Here is a 24,023-nt window from a genome sequence, read left to right as displayed (position 1 = left end):
AGTGCTGCCGTACCGGACATGCTAGAACTTCAGTATGAGCTAGAGTCAAAAGCAGCCAAGTGGTATGCCACGATTGATATTGCCAATGCATTTTTCTCCATTCCTTTGGCAGCAGAGTGCAGGCCACAGTTTGCTTTTACTTGGAGGGGTGTCCAGTTCACTTGGAACCGACTGCCCCAGGGGTGGAAACACAGCCCTACCATTTGCCATGGACTGATCCAGACTGCACTGGAACAGGGGCAAGCTCCAGAACACCTGCAATACATTGATGACATTATTGTGTGGGGCGATACAGCGGAAGAAGTCTTTGAGAAAGGGAGGAAAATAATCCAAATCCTGCTGAAAGCCGGTTTTGCCATAAAACGGAGTAAGGTCAAGGGACCTGCACAGGAGATACAATTTTTGGGAATAAAATGGCAAGATGGACGTAGACAGATCCCCACAGATGTGATCAACAAGATAACAGCAATGTCTCCACCAACTAATAAGAAAGAAACGCAAGCTTTCTTGGGTGCAGTGGGGTTCTGGAGAATGCACATCCCAAATTACAGTTCGATTGTAAGCCCTCTCTATCATGTGACCTGGAAGAAGAATGATTTTAAATGGGGCCCTGAGCAGCAACAAGCCTTTGAGCAAATTAAACGCGAGATAGTTCATGCAGTAGCCCTTGGACCAGTCCGAACCGGACCAGATGTAAAAAATGTGCTGTACACTGCAGCTGGGGAGAACGGTCCTAGCTGGAGCCTCTGGCAGAAAGCTCCAGGGGAGACTCGAGGTCGACCCCTCGGCTTTTGGAGTCGGGGATACAAAGGATCTGAGGCCAGCTATACCCCAACTGAGAAAGAGATACTGGCAGCCTATGAAGGGGTTCGAGCTGCTTCGGAAGTGATTGGCACTGAAGCACAGCTCCTCCTGGCACCCCGGCTGCCCGTGCTGGGCTGGATGTTCAAAGGCAGGGTCTCCTCTACACATCATGCAACTGATGCTACATGGAGTAAATGGGCTGCACTAATTACACAACGAACTCGAATAGGAAATCCCAGTCGTCCAGGCATTCTAGAAGTCATCATGGACTGGCCAGAGGGCAAAGATTTCGGAATGTCACCAGAGGAGGAGGTGGTGCGTGCTGAAGAGGCCCCACCATATAATAAACTGTCAGAAAGTGAAAAGCAGTATGCCTTGTTTACTGATGGCTCTTGCCGTATTGTGGGAAAGCATCGGAGATGGAAGGCAGCTGTATGGAGTCCTGGACGACAAGTTGCAGAAACTGCTGAAGGAGAGGGTGAATCGAGTCAATTTGCCGAGGTGAAAGCCATCCAGCTGGCCCTGGACATTGCTGAACGAGAAAAGTGGCCAGTACTTTATCTCTATACTGACTCATGGATGGTGGCAAATGCCCTGTGGGGGTGGTTGAAGCAATGGAAGCAGAGCAACTGGCAACGCAGAGGTAAACCCATCTGGGCTGCTGCACTGTGGAAAGATATTGCTGCCCGGGTGCAGAACCTGGTGGTGAAGGTACGTCATGTAGATGCCCATGTACCCAAGAGTCGGGCCACTGAGGAACACCAGAACAACCAACAAGTGGATAAAGCGGCTAAGATTGAAGTGGCTCAGATGGACTTAGATTGGCAACATAAAGGTGAATTATTTTTGGCCCGGTGGGCCCATGACACTTCAGGCCATCAAGGCAGAGATGCAACATATAGATGGGCCCGTGATCGAGGGGTGGACTTAACAATGGACACTATTGCCCAGGTTATTCATGAGTGTGAAACATGTGCTGCAATTAAACAAGCCAAGCGGTTAAAGCCTCTTTGGTATGGAGGACGATGGTTGAAGTATAAATATGGGGAGGCCTGGCAGATTGACTATATCACACTGCCACCAACCCGCCAAGGCAAGCGCCATGTGCTTACCATGGTGGAAGCAACCACCGGGTGGCTGGAAACATACGCTGTGCCCCATGCCACTGCCCGGAACACCATCCTGGGCCTTGAGAAACAGATTTTGTGGCGACACGGCACCCCAGAGAGAATTGAGTCAGACAATGGGACTCATTTCCGGAATAACCTTATAGATATTTGGGCCAAAGAGCATGGCATTGAGTGGGTATATCACATCCCCTACCATGCACCAGCCTCTGGGAAAATCGAACGGTACAATGGGCTGTTAAAAACTACACTGAGAGCGATGGGTGGGGGAACTTTCAAGCATTGGGATACACATTTACCAAAGGCCACCTGGTTGGTCAACACCAGAGGATCTGCCAACAGGGCCGGCCCAGCCCAGTCAGAACTTTTACATATTGTAGAGGGGGACAAAGTTCCCGTGGTGCATATGAAGAATTTGCTGGGGAAGACAGTCTGGATTATTCCTGCTTCAGGTAAAGGCAAACCCACTCGTGGGATTGCTTTTGCTCAGGGACCTGGATATACTTGGTGGGTAATGCGGGAAGATGGGGAAGTCCGATGTATACCTCAAGGGGATTTGATTTTAGGGGAAAACAGCCAGTGAACTCAATTGTATGCTGTTGCCTGCTGTGTAATGCTTTTATAGCCCATCAACTAGATGTCTCCAGGTCACCAGCGACTGGCCCTGACTTCCCTCCAGCCATCATCCCAACAGAGAATGAACTTGGAACATCATGGACCGAATGGACTCGGCAGCATTATAGGGATTGGTCCATGCACTAAGAAAATGATTTTTTTTCCTCTTGGTCTGTATGTATATGGATGTATATATGTGGGAGAGCGATGGTGTATTGAAAATGTGGGATCTGAGCACGACGTGAATGGTATGGAATAAGGGGTGGATAATGTCCTGGGTTCAGCAGTAGCAGTCATGTTTTTTCCTTTGTGTTAGCTGGTGCAGTGCTGTGTTTTGACTTCTAGTTTTGAGAACAGCGTTGGTGAAGCCGATGTTTTCGGTTGTTGCTAAGTGATGTTTACCCTGACCAAGGACTCTGTGAGGCTCATGCTCTGCCAGGGAGGAGGGGAAGCTGTGAGGAAGCAGAGACGGGGCGCCTGACCCAGGCTAGCCGGGGAGGTATTCCATACCACAGCACGTCATGCCCGGGGTGGGGGGTAACTGGGAGTTACCCGGAAGGACAGGAGCTTCCGGGTGGAACTCGTTTTCTTGGCCGGTGGTATCGTATTCTCTTCCCTTGTTATTTTCCCTTATCATTGTTTTAGCTGATAGTAGCGGTGGTGATTTGTTGCTGGACTGTTCTTGTCTCAACCCGTAGGAGTTGCACTCTCTCGATCCTCCTCCCCGTTCCTCCGGGAGCGGGGAAGGGGAGAGCCCCGGTGCAGGGAGGGGGGGGGAGACGAACACGGACCTTGATTGTTGTCAGCTTGGCACCACTCACTGGGAGTGAGTGAACAAGTTACCTGACTGGGTTTAAACCACGACATAGGTTCAGCAAAGGTTTCAGAGGTAATTTTGCTTTCTATTTTCCTGCAATTTAGATAGAGAAGACACACTTACTCATATTTTAGAGAGAATGTTTTCTGCACAAATGAGACACAAAATGTGAATCTGTAAAGTAGGAATTCAGTAAAAATAGTGAAAATTTCAAATTTCAGTAACAGGAATTTTTGCCTTAAAGAGAGAAGAATTGACTCTCTAAAAATAAGAAGCATATTTTTACATTTTTAATTTAATTGTGACTATAATGTTTTAAATTCATCAATGTGTCTTATGTACTTAAATATTTTTACGTGGTACACTGTTTTCCACAGCTACATTTAATTTTTTATGACGTACCTCTTACTACTCTTAAAAAATCAATAGCTCTTAAAAAAATATTTTGTTTTAGATAAGTAATGTTCATTTAGCTATTACTCACTGTTGTTTTAATGATCATTTATAGCACAAATATTCCAGCAATTAGATTTTATTTTGGAAGCTTCTTATTGAAGTTTCCTGTTGATTTATGATTTATTTAGTAGTGACAGAAATGAAGAAGATGCTTGCAATTTTGCATGGCATCAAGGTCTCTTATTTTTGTGACTGATGCAAATAAGATTTTTCACCAATATTCCATAGAGTAATTAAAATTTGTAGCAGTATCATAGATCATTCAAAAATAGGAAACATATTTCCTATGCTTCGCAAAAACTTTAATGCATCTATTTTTAGATATTTTTTTTTAATTTTTCTCAAAAGGAAAAAAAATCTGTGCTCTTACTGAAAAGTGCAGGTGTTAAATTCAAATAGTTCTGTCTTTTGAAACATAATATATACATATTTAATACACTGAAGAACATCAGTACTGTAATAAAATTCTCATTTGTCTGCCTGAAACAGAATGGGTTCAGTATTTTCTATACACTAATTACAGAGGTGTGCAATGTTAGCGTTCCTTGGTTTCTGTTAACACAGTGACTACTGGTAATGGAAAAAAAAACAAACAGTAACTTTGGAATTTCCAGTGGAGAAAGTACTGAGGTCTTCACAAGTGCATTTATAACAATTTCGAAATATAGATTCTGTCTTGGAAAGTTTATACAGACATAAACATGACAGACTGGAGATGGTCTGATGAAGGATTGCCCTGGTAAAGCAGAGGTCCCACTGTTCATTTTACATGCATTTCCCACTTCAAACTCTTCTTTAAATAAAATAAAAACAGAAGACCACAAGTCTCTATCAAAAGCAGTTTGATCCGTCTATAAAGCTTCTCTGACAGGGTAACTCTTTTAACTCCAGCCAATGGCAATGTGTTAGTAGCTCTGCACTTCATAATTATAGTACTTCATAAAGAGACAGTATCTGAAAGAGCTTACTTCAGTATCAGAAGCAGCGTTAACTATCAGCATAGCTTTCTTGTTGAGTTAATGATCCTTGGTTCTTAATCAGGTTAATTATCTTGCTTTCTTCAGACCCAAGCAAATGTCTACACCAAACAGTGCAGTGAAAAATCTAGCCTTTAATCCATCATGTTTGCATTCTTGTTGGGGCAATTATACACTTCCAGATACAAGACTATATATCATGTGTAAGAGGAGCTACTGACATATTTCTTGCCCATCAAAGGTATCTTAAGCTGCATCTGGTAAAATAGAGTTATAATTCCTTGTTAAATAATAATTTAAATTATATTAAAAAAAAAAGAAAGAAGAACTAAGAACTATAACTTCCACTGTATATATCCTCTATAGAGGAAAGTTCTTTATTTTTATTATTTGTAGCCATTTGATAATATTGAAAGGTCTAATTTGGGAACACATCACTATGAACCTAAAAATAAGATGCAGATAGAGACCGTTTCAGACAACAGCAAGCAAAGCAGAAAAGTGGAGAGGTAGCAGCCACCTATCTAATGAATAAAAATGTATTCCAAAGAAAGGCAGTGAAAAGCAATTTACTAGTGATCTAGCAGACAGACAGTTGCAGATGCAAGTATTGTCATTTACAAGAACTTGATCGCTGGGGCATAACCAAATTCTCTGTGCTGCCTTGTATCCTGTTACTGAATACATGTGATTTATTTGATGTTTTTATTATTTATTTGTTGTTATTTACCTGTTAAAGGCCAGCAACAACAGATCCTCTGATAAGAAAAACCTGTTTTCTTTTTAAGAAATCCTATATGACATTGCTTGTCAATGAAAGTATGAATTGTCTTTTTTTTCACTTAAGGATTAGATAGAATTAACTAACTTATCTTTTGAAGTGATACTTTTGTTAGACCCAAGCTAGCTTGTAAAAATATCCAGTAACATAACTACTTTTGTTTTAAGGCAATTTACAGACATTATCTGTTTAATTACTACAATATCTTTGTGAGATGGTTACATTTGTTTATCTAAACCTTCACCTAAAGAGTATAAACTGGGGTATTAATTTACCCAAGGGCACAAAGGAAATCTGTATCACATTTAGATTAAAATTCTCCTCTTTTTAAGTCATTGTTAGGTATGCACATCACCACATTTCCCGTCTCTCTAATTCAGCTTGTCATTGTGTTAATAATGTAGCTGCATATAGTAATACAGAAAATCTTAACTCTTTTAGAAACTAACTGATCATTTCTACAGATAACTGCTGGTTCACCATGAGTTACTTGACCCTTAGACTGATTATGATGAATAACCGCTGCTATGTACAGCATTTACTAGTCAACAGAATGAAACTCACAATTTCTTGTGTATATGTGTCCATTATACAAACCTCACTGTTCCAGACAAATACCTGATTTACCATAAGAGGCACAACATGAAGGAATGAATAGTTACAGACACTCAAACCATGCATGCACATAAGACACACTGAAAATGATAATAAAAACTAACTGTCTACAGAGTGACTGACCTTAAAGAAAGAAGCACAAATGACCTACTGAAACAGCATCACAACAATTTTCTTTCCTAACACTGACAGACATTCTGCAGTGTAAATAAGATCTCTTTTCAGATCTGTGGAAGGATATGCAGGATGTTTCTCTCTAAAATCCACTGTGCTTGAGAGTGTTAATGAACACCAATGACAGTTAAACTTGGTATAGCAAAGCAATAAAATGAATGTGAGAATCTCCATATCACAATATTTTTTTGTTTGTTTAGCTACAAACCTTGTGTCTACCTACCTCAAGTAAAATACTTGAACACATGCTGAAATTTGTCCCAGTGAAGCAACTAACATCATCTTACCTTTGAAGATACAACTCAGTATTGTCTTCAGTTCCCAACTCAGCAGGATTACCACCCTTAAAACTTTTAAGGATCCCTTGATATTAAGTACTTGAAAGTCCACTTAAAATCAGTTTATTTGCTTCAGAGGGATGGTTGGAGACTTGTGTTTTAGTACTCTGACATTCACAGGTTTTATTGATGACTATCAGTTTCACTTCTAAACACCCAAATACTGTAAGCTTTCTTAGACCACAGACATGTAAAATTCATTCTTCCGACCTTATTTTCCATAGTAACAATGAGCTTATAAATGCACATGTCAGAACCAAAAGCCTTCTTAGAATTTATCAGTAATTTCTTACCCATACTTACGAATTAATTTACCAGTTGCTGAATGTCTACCCCATTGGCCGTAATTGTATTCTGAGGAATTTCTAACCCACATTTTTCTATGTTTTCTTAGTCACCCTACAGTAACATACAAAATTCCAAATTATACAGTGCATATATAATCAGTAAAACAAAATCTTCAATACTATATTTCTTTCTCCTCTATTTTGCTGTGTCTTCTTACATTATGTGCTTAGTTCAGTTGCCACCATGGCCTGATCCGCCTTGGATGTCCCTTATATCCTGTATCGTATCTTCTAGACTCATGCAGTATCTTGGATACTTAAGGGCAATTCACATGACACAAAGTGCACATAGTCAGGCAACAGACTGAGGTCATACATACTTCAGAGCAGTGTTTAATCTTTTAGGTGTGAGTAGCGTGGCCAGCATAATAGGATTCCAAAGACTAGGATTTTGGATGTTTGCTCAATTTTAACATGTTTTGCTGGCTAAAACCTACAAACAGACACTAAATAATTGGAAATCTCCAGTTCTGTCATTCCTTCACCAATATGTTCCAGTACTAAACATATGTTTTAATTAAAGTAATCTACTATTATAAAAATCAGACAGAGAGAAAATGTCATGGACTTACTGAGAAAATTCTCCTTTAGTAGTCTAAATAACCAGATTTTTATCTTTCAAAATGTAAGCAAAATGCTTTCATCATAAAAGACATTATAACACCTGAGTAACAAATGTAGAACTCATACATTATACCAAACTAGCAACTGTATAGAAACTATAAATGCTTACCAAAGGGACAATTGCATTTGAAGCCATTTATGTCCTCTTCACAGGTTCCTCTGTTCCAACAGGGTCTGTCTAGACACTCACTCATCCGAACAGAACATGTTTCTCCTGAAATTTTAGATTTAAAAAAAAAAAGACAAATGTGCTGACGTGTTCAAATCACAGAGACGTATTTGTAATGAAAAAGGACTATAGGATTGTCATGGTCTAAATGCTGACCCCATTGGCCAAAGTGCACTCACTGAGTACACAGGGATACAGACAGACATCCTACGTGTGACGAATTTTTTGCCTTATTGGTTACAACACAGTCCATTTTGACAGGCAATGTTGGAAGCATGACAATTAGGAAAACAGAAAGCTTTCCTACTGAGAATATGCATAAACCTGGAGCTTTTTTTCCATTATATAAAATTACTATATTCAGGCAATTTTTATTCAGTTGTGTTGGTTCTTTTCTTTAATTTCACTCCCTGTCTCCTTTAAAAAAGAATGGCAAAGTGTTATTGAATATGAAAGCATATGAAAGTCAGGCCAATACTAATTTACAGATAGTTACATGTAACAGTAGAAATCAGCCTATGTTCTACAGAAAGTTCTCGGTACTATGATACTGGATAGTTCTTTTCACCATATAATGCAAAGGAAGAGAATGATCAAGTCACTGAAGAATATTTAATGAGGCCAAATACAGATGATAGGGAATGAAATAATTAGGAACAAAGGAAGTACAGCGAAATGTAGATCTGCAATACACAATAGGAGTTGCTTTGATTTGTAAAGGGAAAAGTTATTTCCATCCACAGAAATACGGAGGCAAATCAGATGTTCAGTACTTATCACAGGTCAGCAGTGTACAAAGCATGCTGGGCTTTCTGTGAACCTCAAAGAATTAGATAAAACCAAAATGAATGCTGAAATTCCTCTGAGCTCTTCTCACTGTGGAAAGTATTTGGTCTCTTATCTGCAGCACACATACATGTCCTCTCATACAATCTTACGAACCAAGACGATCAGCTCTTAAAACCTGTATTTTGGGAAACTACTAGATATAAAAGGCCTCCACTGGAGAAGCCCATAGTAGCACCAAGGTTCTCTTCCACAAATAAACTTATGACAAAGTGGCTCCTATTAGGGTTTCTCTCTGCTTCTAAACATGCTCTGCATTTTCTGTAAGTCTTCAAGATATCTGTATGAAAAGGGGGATGCACAAGTGGAGACTATGGAAAGTTCAGGTAACAGTGAAGTAAACAGCTATCTGCTTGCAGCAGGTGCTGAGTGCTGCTTGGAGTGTGCTGTGGCACAAGTAAGGAATGGACAAAATATGAATCTTTTCCTAGGTTACTTTTATTTTTTCTCTTTGAAGTGCTGCTAAGTTAACAGCACTGTGTGCAACCTTTCTGCTTTATTTCTGCTGTTTTGGTTTCATTATGTTTTCTAGTTCAGATCCATTTCCACAGTCAATTCCCTGATCATGGTAGGTCTCTTTTGATAAAGAGAAATGGAAGTATACTGGCATATGTTGTCTTCTGCATAGACAAGTGGGGAGTAGCGCACAGTTTCCTGTAAATCATCTGACCACAAGCCATGCGTAAACAACAGCATGTACAAGAAAAAAAAACCTCTTTGAAACAGATTCTTTCACATCCCTTTAGTTGTGGTGTACTTGTGATACATAGGATAAAATAAACCAACTGCTATTCTAAGGGAAAATATGGATTGAGATCATCCTCATTTATTCATATTATTGAGAGATTTCTGAACTTCTTGCTGCCTTTTTGTGAAGATGGTTCTGTTTTCCTCTTGATTCTAAGGCAGCAAAGGTATATTACTGACCTGGATAGTACCATAATTTTAAGATGTGGCTGTAACAGTTATAACTGTAATTCCCTGTGGACTGTTCTTAACCAGCTCCTTTGATTTTCTTTTAATTTTGAGAAATGGGTGTGGCATTCAGCAGGAAATCAGTCAAATACATGTAGGCTTCCAAATACATGTCCATACTTAAAAGTAAGCATCTAGGGTGAAGTTCATTTCCCTGGCAGTATCTAATGCAATATATGACATCCTGCGTTCAGTCCCAAGAAAACAGTTCTTTGGGGATGTCATGGTCTAAGCCCAGCTGGCAACCTAGAACCACGTAGTCATGCGCTCACTCCCCTCCTTCCTCCCCCTGCTCCCGGAGGGATGGGGAGGAGAATCAAAAGAATATAACTCCCACAGGCTGAGATAAGAACAGTCCAGTAAATAAGGTATAACACAAAACTACTGCTGCTGCCACTGATATTAATAATGATAAGGGAAATAACAAGAGAAGAGAACACAACTGCTCACCACCCGCCAACCGACATCCAGACCAACTCGAGCAGTGATCTAGCCCTTCCAGGTAACTGCCCCCAGTTTATATACTGTGCGTGATGTGCTGTGGTATGGAATACCTCTTTGGCTAGTTTAGGTCAGGTGTCCTGTCTCTGCTTCCTCTCAGCTTTCCCTCCTCCCTGGCAGAGCATAAGACTCAGAAAGCCCTTGGTCAGAGTAAACATGACTTAACAACAACTAAAAACATTGGTGTTATCAGTGCTGTTCCCAGGCTGAAAGTCAAAAAACACACCACTGAATCAGCTACTAAGGAGGAGAAAAATGACTGTTACTGCTAAACACAGGACAGAGGATAAAATGGACAACATGAAAAGATAACTGCAGCAGTTTTATAACAGTACCATAAATTGGTCATTCAGTCTGGAAATCCTGATGGGATGATAGGAAATAAGAGAAAAGATCAAAATCATAGAGGGCAGCTGTCTAATAAGGAGTGTTTTGAAAAGAGAACAAAAAAATAGCATGTACTGGGCAAGTTGAACCCTTGGAGGAATTCAAAAGCAAAATGACACCTGATCAAAAGGTTAATTCTGTGGCTATGTTTCGAATGAGCTATATGGAATGGTACAACACCTGAGGAGTCCCAAGAGGATGATGAAATAATGAAGGCTAAAAGAATTTGAGACATAAGATGAATAGTGGAGCCTTAGCTGTGTCAAGGAGAAGTGACAAAACTTGATTTTGTGCAGAAAACATGAGAAAGGAATCAAAACCATTCTGCCATTCTAAGTCTGACACAAAGCATAATGATTCCGTCAATATGAGAAAGGGTGCTGAAAAAGACAATTTATTTTGCATCTTCATTTGCAATAAATAAATATCTGCTATAATGTAGTGCAAAGAAATTCTCACCAGTGGCATCAGAATACTAATTTCATTTCTGATCTCATGACACTAACCCCCATTATTTTAAGACTTCAGTAACTGCAGTTTTTAATGTATTCACCTATATTGCAACTCTCCATAGATTAAAAGATTTAGTTCCAATTTAGACAATTAGTCCCAAATGTGCAAACTAATGCTGTACAGCAGAGATAGTTAACAGAAAACTTCTTGGCTTCAGAAATTTTGCTTTTATTTGCCTGTGACCATGCTATATGTGCATGAATTCCAATCTTCATTTAAGAGAACAAGGAAATGGGGGGAAAAAAAGCCCTGCTCTATTAACAAAGGTGATGATTTTATGCTGGAGGCTGTTATTACAGCTGAATTACTTCAGTTGACAAAGAAGCAATTACATGCCACTCAGCCTCATCTGAGTTATCAAGCACTGAGAATACCTCTCAGTGATGAAAATACTTGTGAAAACCACTGACTGATTTACAAGTCATGCTAACAGATATCTGAAATATTCCAGTTGAAAATGCTGTTAACACATTAAATACAGATCACTGATTTTATTCCTGACTAACTTACAGTATTATTGGCATACACAGCTAAGACTTTAGTTTCTATGCATCTCTGTTACCATTCCTTCAGGATCACTTTCGTTTTCTTTCTGATTTTTCTATTTGGGTACTGAAAAATACACTTTATGCAGCTATGAAAAACCAATACTGTTTTCCATCTAAAAGCTAACAATGCAGTCTTGGGTAGTTCTTTACATTTCAGAAAAGGCTAGGAGACGAGAATTTTTACCTATGAATCATGTTAAAACTTGGAAAAGCCTTCATGTTTTAGTGCGATTTCTGGCAGTCAAATGCACATGTAGTGAAAATAAAGACAACTGAATTTTGTGTGTTGTAGACAGTAACTAAGTCTTCTGGTTATGTGCCATAACATGGAGTGCCATTAAACTGGTAGTTGCACCTGACAAAAGGCATGTCCCAAATCTGCTTGCGAACAGTTGCTAGGGAAATGTAGCAATTCATGATCTCAGAGTACAAAGGCAATATATGGACAGAAGTTCAACAATATTTCAGAGAGAACAAAAAAAACTTATGAAGCTACCATGAGGCCATATTTTCTGAGTATTTGAGACATGAAGAAAGCTGGAAAAGTACAGAAAACCCTTTTTTTTCCCAGTATGCAACTAATCTCAACTGTTTGAAATGCGTGATGAGGACCTTCTTTGAAAATCTCATAAAAATCACTAATTAGCTACAAATTACTTTCAACATTAAAGTATGTTAATGTAAATATTTTCCACTTTTACACTTTTACGCTTAATATTAATGCAACACATCCAAACATAATTAGCAGTAAAATGCAATATTTAATTAGTTATTTAATAAATCCTAAATAAGGTCTGAATTCCTAAACAATTTACTGGGATCATTTCACCAAATTCTGAAGTACAAAGAGAATGTTAAAATTTATTAGGAGCCAATTCTAGTAACTCTACAGTGTGTCTTATCCTGTAAAAAAATGCAGTTCTTATGATACAAAACAAATAATTACAGCTGCTTAGGAAAGTCTGTCACTCTTACAAATTGCATAGCCTTATGCTTAACCGAAACATTTTATACAGGCACACTGATGACACACAAATGTTATTCTGCAGGAGCACAAAAATCTTGAGAAAAGCCTGAGGATCTGAGTAGGTACATGCTAAAAAATTTAGCAAAGATATTTAGTCCTCCACTAGCATTACTGCTGTAAATCACTTTGCTGTAAATCACTTTACTGTAAATCACTACTTTTGCTTAACTTAAAGAGCTTAAGTTCAAACTTTGAACCAATGGAAATATTTTTAGATTTTGCAGAATATCCACAAAACTGATTTTATATATCAGAATAAATTTAACTTCATATATAAGTACAATATTCAGACATTAGTACCAAACTGGAATTAATTTGAGAGCTTATTTTCTCAATGTAATAAACATTATATATAAGTATCTCACTGCCACCACTATTATAAATATCTCTATCTGAATTATGAAACACATTATGAAGTACAAGTATCAAAATAAAAACTTTACTTACTCTTTATACGAACTTTGGTTTTATAGACATAATGGAATACGAAGTTTGACAATGCAAAGACAGACAGAATGGGCACAATTAGTAAAAGGATGTCTAAGAATTTTTAATTTTTTTTTTTTAACTAAAACTCTATTGTTGAGGAGAAATTACTTCAAGACATAAGCTGAATTTTTATATTCCCTGATTTGATGAAAAGCAAATTATTTAGAATTCCACTTCATGTAATCTTAAACAAGTACCGCTAAAAAAACAGGAGCTTTTTAAAGTTCAACTAGTACCCAAACCAGTAACAATGTATTTGAAGGTTGAATGGTTGCCTCGGTGTCTACCATTCTGTAAAACATACATAAAGCATTCAGGTCATGTACCTGAGAACACATGTTATAACTCTTGTTTTTTAGGCAAAGTAAGTTACTGTGTTAGATAAGAAAGGCATCAACCTCAGTAACATAACATTGGGTTTGCAGAAAATGCAGTTGTGAAAAAGGGAAGACAGTTCCAAGTGTGGCCTCCATGAATTTAGCATTTCCCTTTCTTAGCTTTGCTGTACTACACACTTGGTCCTTTGTTGTTTTGGGGGATTTTTTCTTTAGTGTGCAAGAAATCACAGCAGTTAAAAATCCAAAAGGGTACCGCTCAAATAATTTTATAATTATTTATTATTATTTACCTCATATAGCGTAAACCTTTCTATGAACTCTTATTCGAGATTGAAACTGATTTATATGATCTTGTCTTAAACCACTTCACTGTCTTAGATTCCCTGAAAGAATTTTAACTTGGAGAAAGTCTGTGGCTCTTCAACTCCATAATCTGCTGAGAGCCCACCTCATCTCTCTCCATGGGATTACACTGTACATCTGACAGGCTAGCTGCACTGGCAAAGGGTACTAAGGATAATCAGTCTCCCCTGGCAGAAAAAGCCAGCCAGAGTGACCAGAGAGGCTGCACTGCCCTATACCCTGAGTCACACACCCAACTTAGACCTGTTTGGTGGTGGAGATGTGGAAGCAGACATGAGCTGTACTCACAGGATGGCCTCGCCCTATTCAAATAGGAACTGTATGAATGGAAATGAAGCAGGTACTTCAAACACAGAAAGAGTGTGTGAACTAACCAACTGAGCCCAAATGCCTTCCTTCGTGCAGCGGAATACTTTTATAGTATCAGGTGACTCTGATAATATAAGCAGATATCAGTACCTTGAGATCACTAGTAGTCCCTAATTTCCCTAAGCAGCCCCATGGGTGACCTTCCCATACAATCAGCCCATTGTCCAACGAGCATCACTTCAGCTCAGCTCCACCCAGCTGTAGGCACTCAGATCTGGCCTGAGCTGTTCTGTAGATGCGCTATTTCCTGACTTTGGCCCTGTCTCAAGAACAGACTTCAGCCCACACTATAAACAATTTTTCTTTTTGAATGGATTCCTTGTATGTATATCATAGTGTTGTCTCTGGTCTTGTCTCCTGTTACGTCTAACTTGCCTCCATCTACTCTGCTCTCCTGAGACCTCACTTGGAGTATCATGTGCAGTTCTGGTGTCCTCAACATAAAAAGGGCACGGAAGTGTTGGAACAAGTCAGAGGAGAGCCACGAGGATGATTAGGGGACTGGAGCACCTCCTGTATGAAGACAGGCTGAGAAAGTTGGGGCTGTTCAGCCTGGAGAAGAGAAGGCTGCGTGGAGACCTCATAGCAGCCTTCCAGTATCTGAAGGGGGCCTGTAAGGATGCTGGGGAGGAACTCTTCATTAGGGACTGTAGTGATAGGACAAGGGGTAACGGGTTAAAACTTAAACAGGGGAAGTTTAGATTGGATATAAGGAGGAAATTCTTTACTGTGAGGGTGGTGAGGCACTGGAATGGGTTGCCCAAGGAAGTTGTGAATGCTCCATCCCTGTCAATGTTCAAGGTCAGGTTGGACAGAGCCTTCGGTGACATGGTTTAGTGTGAGGTGTCCCTGCTCATGACAGGGGATTGGAACTTGATGATCTTAAGGTCCTTTCCAACCCTAACTGTTCTATGATTCTATGACCCTGCACTTTGTTCACCGCTTGCAATGCCTGGGGCTTATGAGGGACCTTGTTACTAGCCCTTGAATCTGCCTGACCTGTTTACATGCTGCCGGGCTATAGTTTCCTTAGTGACTGCACTGCCTCCACTAGGCTCACTCATTCACTTTGAATTCATTTATCTGTAATTCAAGGCCAGGTTGGACAGGGCCTTGGGCAACATGGTCTAGTGGAAGGTGTCCCTGAACATGGCAGGAGAGTTGGAACTAGGTGATCTTAAGGTCCTTTCCAACCTTAACTATTCTATGATTCTGATTCAGTTTTTAAACATCATACTGTAAATTTCCAGGTTTGCTATAGGCCAAATTCTTTTCCAGGCAGTGGAGAGCACTCCAGTCATGAAGTATATCCATTTTAAAGTTTCAATCACACGTACAGTTTATAGTTCAAAAGAAAATACTTGGTACATGATGTTATAAAGTACTTGTTTTTACTGTGCAAATAACCAAGCCTTGGATTTTTTATGAAAAGTGCCTAAGGGGTCCCTAGCTAATACAATGTAATGTGTTTTAGAAATGCTGATAGACATCAGATCAATCATCTAGAGAGAGAAGACAGCTATGAGTTCTCTACGCAAAATTTTGCTTCTGAAATAAAAACTGATTCTAATGTTATATCAAAGAGCATTCAGGGATTTATTCATTAGCAGGAGAGAAAACAAGCTGGTGACTGGGAACTCAGTGGCTTATTTGCAAATCTATAAATACTAGTTCACAAAGTATGATAGTTCCCCAAAGATTTACAGGGTCCTGGGCAACAATAACTTCTTTATTTACTATTGCCTTTAATATTTCATCTGAAAGTGAATTCACTATTTATGAAAGAAAAAAAAGTACTATATCTGGATATGTAAAACCTGAATTACAGATAAAGGACACAGCAAACACACACACAAAATAGATGAAAATAAATGTGGATTTTTTTTCAGAATTACATGCTCTTCACTGATTTGTAACATGCACCAAAGCTGTTCTATGCTGGAAAATGTCCCAGGATCATAAATCTTGAGACTATACGAAAATGGAATTGCTAAGATAGCAATAGAATCATAGAATCATAGAATAATTAGGGTTGGAAAGGACCTTAAGATCATCTAGTTCCAACCCCCCTGCCATGGGCAGGGACACCTTACGCTAAATCATATCACCCAAGGCCTCGTCCAGCCTGGCCTTGAACACTGCCAGGGATGGAGCATTCACAACCTCCCTGGGCAACCTATTCCAGGGCCTCACCACCCTAACAGGAAAGAATTTCCTCCTTATATCCAACCTAAACTTCCCCTGTTTAAGTTTTAACCCATTACCCCTTGTCCTGTCACTACAGTCCCTAATGAAGAGTCCCTCTCCAGCATCCCTATAGCCCCCCTTCAGATACTGGAAGGCTGCTAAGAGGTCTCCACACAACCTTCTCTTCTCCAGCTGGAATAGCCCCAACTTCCTCAGCCCGTCTTCATACGGGAGGTGCTCCAGTCCCCTGATCATCCTTGTGGCCCTTCTCTGGACTTGTTCCAACAGTTCCATGTCCTTTTTATGTTGAGAACACTAGAACTGCACACAATACTCCAGGTGAGGTCTCACAAGAGCAGAGTAGAGAGGCAGGATCACCTCCTTCGACCTACTGGTCATGCTGCTTTTGATGCAGCCCAGTATACGGTTGGCTTTCTGGGCTGCAAGGGCACACTGCCAGCTCATGTTCATTTTCTCATCAACCAACACCTCCAAGTCCTTCTCCGCTGGGCTGCTTTGAATCTCTTCTCTGCCCAACCTGTAGCTGTGCCTGGGATTGCTCCGACCCAGGTGTAGGACCTTGCACTTGGCATGGTTAAACCTCATGAGGTTGGCAGCAGCCCACCTCACAAGTGTGTCAAGGTCCCTCTTGGGGATGGCATTCCAGTGTATCCAGTGTATCAACAAAACCACATAGCTTGGTGTCATTGGCAAACTTGCTGAGGGCACTCAATCCCACTGTCCATGTCAGCGACAAAGATGTTGAACAAGACCAGTCCCAACACCAATCCCTGCACCACACCACTCGTTACTGGTCTCCAGCTGGACATTGAGCCATTGACCACAACTCTTTGCATGCAGCCGTCCAGCCAGTTCTTTATCCACCGAGTGGTCCATCCATCAAATTGATGTCGCTCCAATTTAGAGACAAGGATGTCGTGTGGGACAGTGTCGAACACTTCGCACAAGTCCAGGTAGATGACATCAACTGCTCTACCCCTGTCCATAAGGCCACCAAATTGGTCAGGCAGGATTTCCCCTTAGTGAAGCCATGCTGGCTGTCACCAAGCACCTTGTTGATTTTCATGTGCCTTAGCATGCCTTCCAGAAGAGAAGATGATGCATCATCTTTTATTAAATATGTTTTAAAATGCCCAAGAAATTATAGACTCAACTCCAGACCAACAAATCTGCAAATGTAATTCACATACATAAATGTATATAATGTAAAGGAATATAAATGTATTTAAAATTAAAAATGTTAGTGCTGAAATATTAAAAGTAAGTGTTGCTGGGCAGAATTTATAATGAAAATTTGCACTGAAGTTATAGTTACTTTGTAGCTCAGTACTGCGGCAGTGACCCAGCAAAATCCAAATACATGTGTTATCTCAGTGGTTTAACTGGGACTTACAAGTCTAGTAGTATGCATGTTCCCTGAATTGGAACAAAAGCCCTCAGCAGCTTGAAGAAGAAGCTGTAAGTAATGACTAGTTAGTACAGATGATACTGTACATACTATACTATTTATTTTTGTCTTTCTTGTGGTAGTGTACCAAGATTGTCAATAAAGATAGAGAAGCATTCAGAGCATTAATGCTTTTGTTCAATGATTTGGACTACAGACTGGGAATGCAACACTTCAGAATTGCTGAATCCAAAATTATTTTCTGCCTCCTACACATACTCTTTGTATCAGGGTATTCACACAAAACAGAAAACAGGAACTTAAGGTAAGCACATTATCAGATTGTGTGGGATTCGTTTACGCAATGCAGAAATCTACAGTGTATCTCATCCTAGAACAGATGTCCAAGATAGGCAGATGCCCTATCTCGGCTGAGCAGAACAGGAGTCTGAACAACTCACTCAAATATAGCTATTTATATTCCATATACGACAAGAGATGATACTGCTGATCTCATTCCTCCTCACACTTAGATTTTCCTGTTCAATACCAAAACATTTGTTCATATGAGTCTGTGCTGACTAAATCCATGAGACGGACATGGAGAGGCTGAATAACAGCAAAATCAAAAAAAATACAATTAAAACCATGGTTTGGAACTTGATCTTTTTTTTTTACAAAAGCACAAAAACTTATACTCAGAATTGTATATTTAGTGGAGGGAAAGTCACCTGAGAAACAATTAGAAGACACAATCTAAGCACCTCCATGCTAATTCATTCAAACTGATACATATTTTTACATATATTAAAAATTGTTATTATGCAATCATATATACATCTCTTACACATAACTGGACAATCACATCTGTAGCACAAGTCACTTCAAAAGAGAAAACTTACCTTTGAACCCAGCAGCACACTGACATGAAAAATGGTCAATTAAATCCATGCAGGTAGCTCCATTTCTGCAAGGTGAACTTGAGCACTCATTAATTTCAACTTCACAGAAGGGTCCTTCATATCCAGGCACACAAATACAGCTGTAATTATGCAAGTGGTCCTGGCAGAAACCATATTTGGAGCACTGGTTTCCAACGCAGTTGCTAGCATGTTCACAAAATGTGCCAGTGTAACCAAGGGGACATATGCACCTGTTATCGAGACGAGAGGAGGGTAAAAAGAAATCTTGAATATATGGGTCACTAATGACTAATGTTAACATTATTTTCACTTTGAATTTCTCACAAATTAATTGAAATTTTTTAATCTTCTTTCTTTACCTTTGATTAGTCAGTAAGCTTTGTTTTACATAGACTGCTTGCAATAATTAAAAGAAACTGCACAATAGTAAAATTTTAGCTATATAGCTTTTAATATGAAGCTTCCAATGAAAATATTTAAATAGAAAACTCTTATAAACAATGAACTTGATGCATCTTATGAATTCTTTTCTGAAAATTATTAGTTGCTTGCTATAATATTAAAAAGAAAAAAAAACAATATTACATCTTGCTTCCTCTGGACATAAAATCGGTATAAAAATGCTTTATCATTAGAAACCAAGTTTACAATTTCATTCTGTAACTGACCAAAAACCCCAACAATCTACAAATTTTATATAACTTAAGCAAGATATCTCTTCCCCACAATGTAGGATGATATACAAATTGTATAAGACTGGAGATGGCTTCTTTTGTGCTTCCATTTTTTTTATTTTTGAAGTGTGTGAATGAAAATTCAAGGTGGATTGTTCCACAGCTGATCCACATATCATAAAATAAGAAAATCCCTTTCTTTGATTGATCCTCTCCTTATCATGTCCAGAGGTCTCCTTCCAGGGGAGGAGAAAATCTTACAATAATCTTACATATTCCTGATCCACATAAATGTTATTTGGAAGCTGGAAAGAACTAACAAGTTAAGGAAGGCTTGATTATAGCAATGCTCCCTACTGATCCATCTGGCAGAAAGTTTCTTTTTTATTTATTTTTAACAGAAGATAATGTTCATGTGGCTGTTTGTTTCTTTATTATCCCTATATTTTTGTGTTAGAATTGTGGAAATCCTACTTAGGTAATTTATATAATTGTAATTAGTAACTGTAAGTCAGTAGGAGAAAGATACCATGTACAGAAAGGATCCTATAAAATCATAGACAGCATGGTAGTAGGAATGTAATTTCAAAATTAATGTCATGGATCTTCATGTCACATGAAACAAAGTGGCTGACCTATGCTGCTAGTCAAGCCCAAATCTGTGGCAATGGCCTAGAACAATGTAAAACTACAAACTAATAGTACAGAAAGAGGTTTTGTTCTGTTAGTCGTATATCAATGCAAACAGGAGAACTCTGGCCCCCTTAGTAACAATTTAATCTCTTACTATGTGTTGAGGATTAAACCAGTGAAAAATTATTAATTTGTTTATAATCCAGACTGAAGTTTAGAGGTGAGGGATCTAAAAGTCCAACAAATTCCTTATAAATATAATTTATAATAATCTACATAAAATTCTACTGGCATGCTTACACATAACTTTAGTACATAACATCATATACAGAAAATCCACAAAGGAAGGCTAAATAATATTTAAATGCATAGGTTATTATTGGTCTTTATTTAAAATCTGCACTTTATAATGTGTCTATTTTTCAATACTGCCATTTTTATGTGGTAAAAGTCTAAACTAGTCAGGTCTTTGAGTTTGGTGCATATTTTGTTAATGTAATAACATTAACATGTACTAGTTAGTACTTGCATTATATATTCAATAGTACTATGTACAAGGCCAACATGGATTGCTCTATGCATAGTTCTTAAATTTACCGTATAATAGTGTCAGTACTGCTCTGTAGGCTTTGAATATCAGCATCTGATTGCTCTTATTTTCAGCCTTAACATTTTTACAAGATTCTAAATGATACAAGGTGTTTAATAAATGTTATCATTTCATCTCTAAGTCAATCTATGAAATGGGTCTTGAACACAGTTTTGATAAAAACTCTGCTGGCGTAACACTGACACAGCTGAACTTCAAATATCTTTTCCTGCCTGTCTTAGAAATAATATCAAGACCAATGATCTAAAAGTAATTAAGTCTACTACACTTGTAGCAGGAAAAATACAATCACCACATTAGATTTTAATGAATATGACCTTCCATTAATATTTCAGCAGCACTAAAATACTGAACATGATGTCAAAAGCTTTGAATCATGGATTGATTTGCAGTTTTAATTTGCTGCAAAGCTAAACTGTTTCTCTACAATAAATTAAAAAAGAAAAAATATACAGATACCTATAATACCAGAGTTTCTATTTGTGAGTGAATCTCTAGCTCAGAAAACTTGTTTTTTGCCCTTATGTCATGGTTTAAACTCGATCAGCCACACAGTCTCGCTCGCTCATTCCCCCCGCCTTGCTTCCCCCCCACCCTGTTCCCGGAGGGACAGGGGGAATCGAAAGAATGTAACTCCCACGGACTGAGATAAGAACAGGCCAGTAACTAAGGTACAACACAAAACCACTACTGCTACCACCAATAATAATAATGATAAGGGAAATAATAAGGGAAGAGAATACAATACCACCCGTCGGTACCCAGCCCGACCAAGCAGTGAACTAGCCCTTCCGGGTAACTCTCAGTTTACATGCCCACATGACGTGCTGTGGTATGGAATATCTCATTGGCTAGTTTGGGTCAGGTGTCCTGTTTCTGTTTCCTCCTGGCTTCTGCTTCTCCCTGGCAGAGTATGAGACTCAGAAAGTCCTTGGTTAGAGTAAACATTACTGAGCAACAACTAAAAACATCGGTGTTATCAGTGCTGTTTCCAGGCTGAAAGTCAAAACCACAGCACTGCACCAGCTTCTAAGAAGGAGAAAAAATGACTGCTACTGCTGAACCCAGGACACGTTATCAGAAGGATGCCCCAGCTGTGTGCTGGGGCTCAGCCTCACTATGGCCTGATCTGGATTTCAACAGGGCTCAGTCACTGCTGCCTTCCCTGCTCCAGCTTCAGTTCTGGGAGTGACCCCTCTGGGGAGTGTGGGACACCTCCTACCAAAAGGCCAGGAGATCCTAATGACGCCGCCAACTACTTTCTTAAGGAAGACTAAAACATCAACTTTATAAACTGGGGACACATTGAAAGGATAAACATGGCACCAAGGAAAAGGTAAATATGAGGAAGTTTTGTATTAACATTAATGGGAATAACAGCAATTTTCTAGCTTCTCCGTAGTCTCTTTTGCCTGTATCAAGATTTTAACAGATCCTGGGAAGGGAAACCAATACCTCAATTCTTTTGCTACAAACATGGATTCTAGTATTTAGTGTATACCAAACACAAGCCACTGTTATCCTTCTGTAGATTGCTTTGCTCTCACATGCACCATGCAGATGACAGTATGTTGCTACTCCAATGCTTAAATCCAGTTAACACTGCACTGTAATTTGATATGCATGTAAAATAAATGTTAAATGGAGATGCAGATAAATAAGGCATGGAATTTAGTCTAAGAAGGAACGTTACATACATTCAGATGGTTATGGAATATCTGCAATACATTCCTAGCAATATGGAGTGGGATATAACTTAGCACCAGAGGTCTAGAACAGCAGGTGTGCAGGTATGCAAGTCCCTCCTAGTTAGTCCAGGCAGGGCAGCTGTCACAGTGTCACCACAGACTGCCTGCACTGAAGAGATGTAGTACGACTTGTGCGGTTGAGTAAGTAACTGTGTACAACAGATGAATGCTCAAAAGGACTAAAAAAAGACAAAAAACATTGAAGATTTGGTTACGTTGATTTGTGCTAGGAGATGACCCAGCTACCTATTGTGTATCTTGAGACAGAAGGCATATTGGCTCATTGAAGCCTGGTATTAGCAAAGACTTCCCAGTATCTCTGTACTTTGTTTTTTTAATAGATGTCTGGGGGTTTAAATTACAGTTGTCCAAAGAGATTAACTGCATTTACTCACTATTTAGTATTTTCTTTTCTAGTTGAAGTATGAACTCACACACATTCATAAAATGAATGAAAAGGTTATTTTTCAAAGTTTCACTTTGGCTTTTTGTAAGCATCTGTAGGCATTGCAGAAAAGCTGTTGTATAATTCATTACAGATATCCACCACGAAATTGAAACATATATTCACCTACCTTCTGGAGTTGTAGCAAAGCAAGGGAAAGTATTTTTCTTCTTTCTCTAGTGAAAGAACCCTGTCATTGCTACAGAAAACTGTGTATATCATAGTACTAACTTCAAATGACACTGTCAAATAGGTCCTGAAGTCAAATTGCATATATAATACAGGATGAATAAATTTAAAAATGGAAAATTAGGTATTAAAAAAACAATGTAATCTAACAGCCTCATTTATCCATCTGGCAGAAAATAGAAAAAGTCAAGGATGAATGAAGTAATAGAAGAGTTAAATTTTATGATACAGAAAAGTTATCTAAATTATGTTTATTTTTCATACTCTTGCTGGCATCATGCAAAGAAGTATCTTGCATTCTAAAACATTTTATTTAACAATGTGTCACTAGGTAAGGCTTTACTCTTTCCTAGTGAGATTAATTGAGATTAAATTATGCATACTGAAATTTATGTACTGAATACTGAAAAATGAGCTGGCAGTTCAAGCTGTACTGTACACCGAATCCAGCTTCTTAATTGGAAGTTTTCTTGTATAAAGGCTCATGAAATGCTGACTTCAGTGCTATAGCTATGCACTAAAATAAGTTTTAAAACATATTAGTTTAAATAGTGGTAAATTCCAGAATACAGCTTCTTCAAATGTCTTAATCTAATAGTTCTCAGTCCTTCTTGCAAGGCTTTCCTGGGGCTATGGAATGTCTAAAACTTGTCTGAATAGACTGGACTGAAAAAACAGGAGAAATAGGACAGGTAATTGAAAATATATTGAATTTTAAATTCTGTCTTTTCCCTCTGTTGTTCCCCCTCACTAAACAGACTACAATAAAATATCTATTAGGAGTTATTTTGGTTAGAATCTTGGTTGTCCAAACAACAGCAATAGTAAGGAATAAATTTACAAAGGTGAAGAAAACAGAGTAATAACCCCCTGTTTGGATTGCAAAACAGGAGTATCAACTCCTTGAAGAATTCTTTCACTTTAATTATTTATTAAATGCTTCTTGTTGACATATGTTAAATCAGTTCTTCTCTCATAACATAATGAAACAATACCAAGCTTTTTA

At 38.7% G+C, this 24,023-nt stretch overlaps 1 protein-coding gene across 1 annotated transcript in view; it reads right to left on the bottom strand.

The window, feature by feature from the left end:
- The window catches only part of EYS (eyes shut homolog), an 828,128-nt gene that overhangs the window by 694,737 nt on the left and 109,368 nt on the right, over positions 1–24,023 (bottom strand). Inside the window, exons 10-11 of the mRNA XM_061460547.1 lie at positions 18,698–18,948; positions 7,785–7,889 (exon numbers count right to left, since the gene is read on the bottom strand). Of these exons, the coding sequence (XP_061316531.1) occupies positions 7,785–7,889; positions 18,698–18,948 (356 nt within the window). The remainder of the gene's footprint in view (positions 1–7,784; positions 7,890–18,697; positions 18,949–24,023) is intronic.

Source organism: Pezoporus flaviventris, unplaced genomic scaffold (genome assembly GCF_033815535.1).
Source record: "Pezoporus flaviventris isolate CSIRO_AGI_PZ_B2104156 unplaced genomic scaffold, CSIRO_AGI_Pfla_v1 ptg000031l, whole genome shotgun sequence".
NCBI lineage: Eukaryota > Metazoa > Chordata > Aves > Psittaciformes > Psittacidae > Pezoporus > Pezoporus flaviventris.
This window is presented reverse-complemented; position numbering and strand designations above follow the sequence as displayed.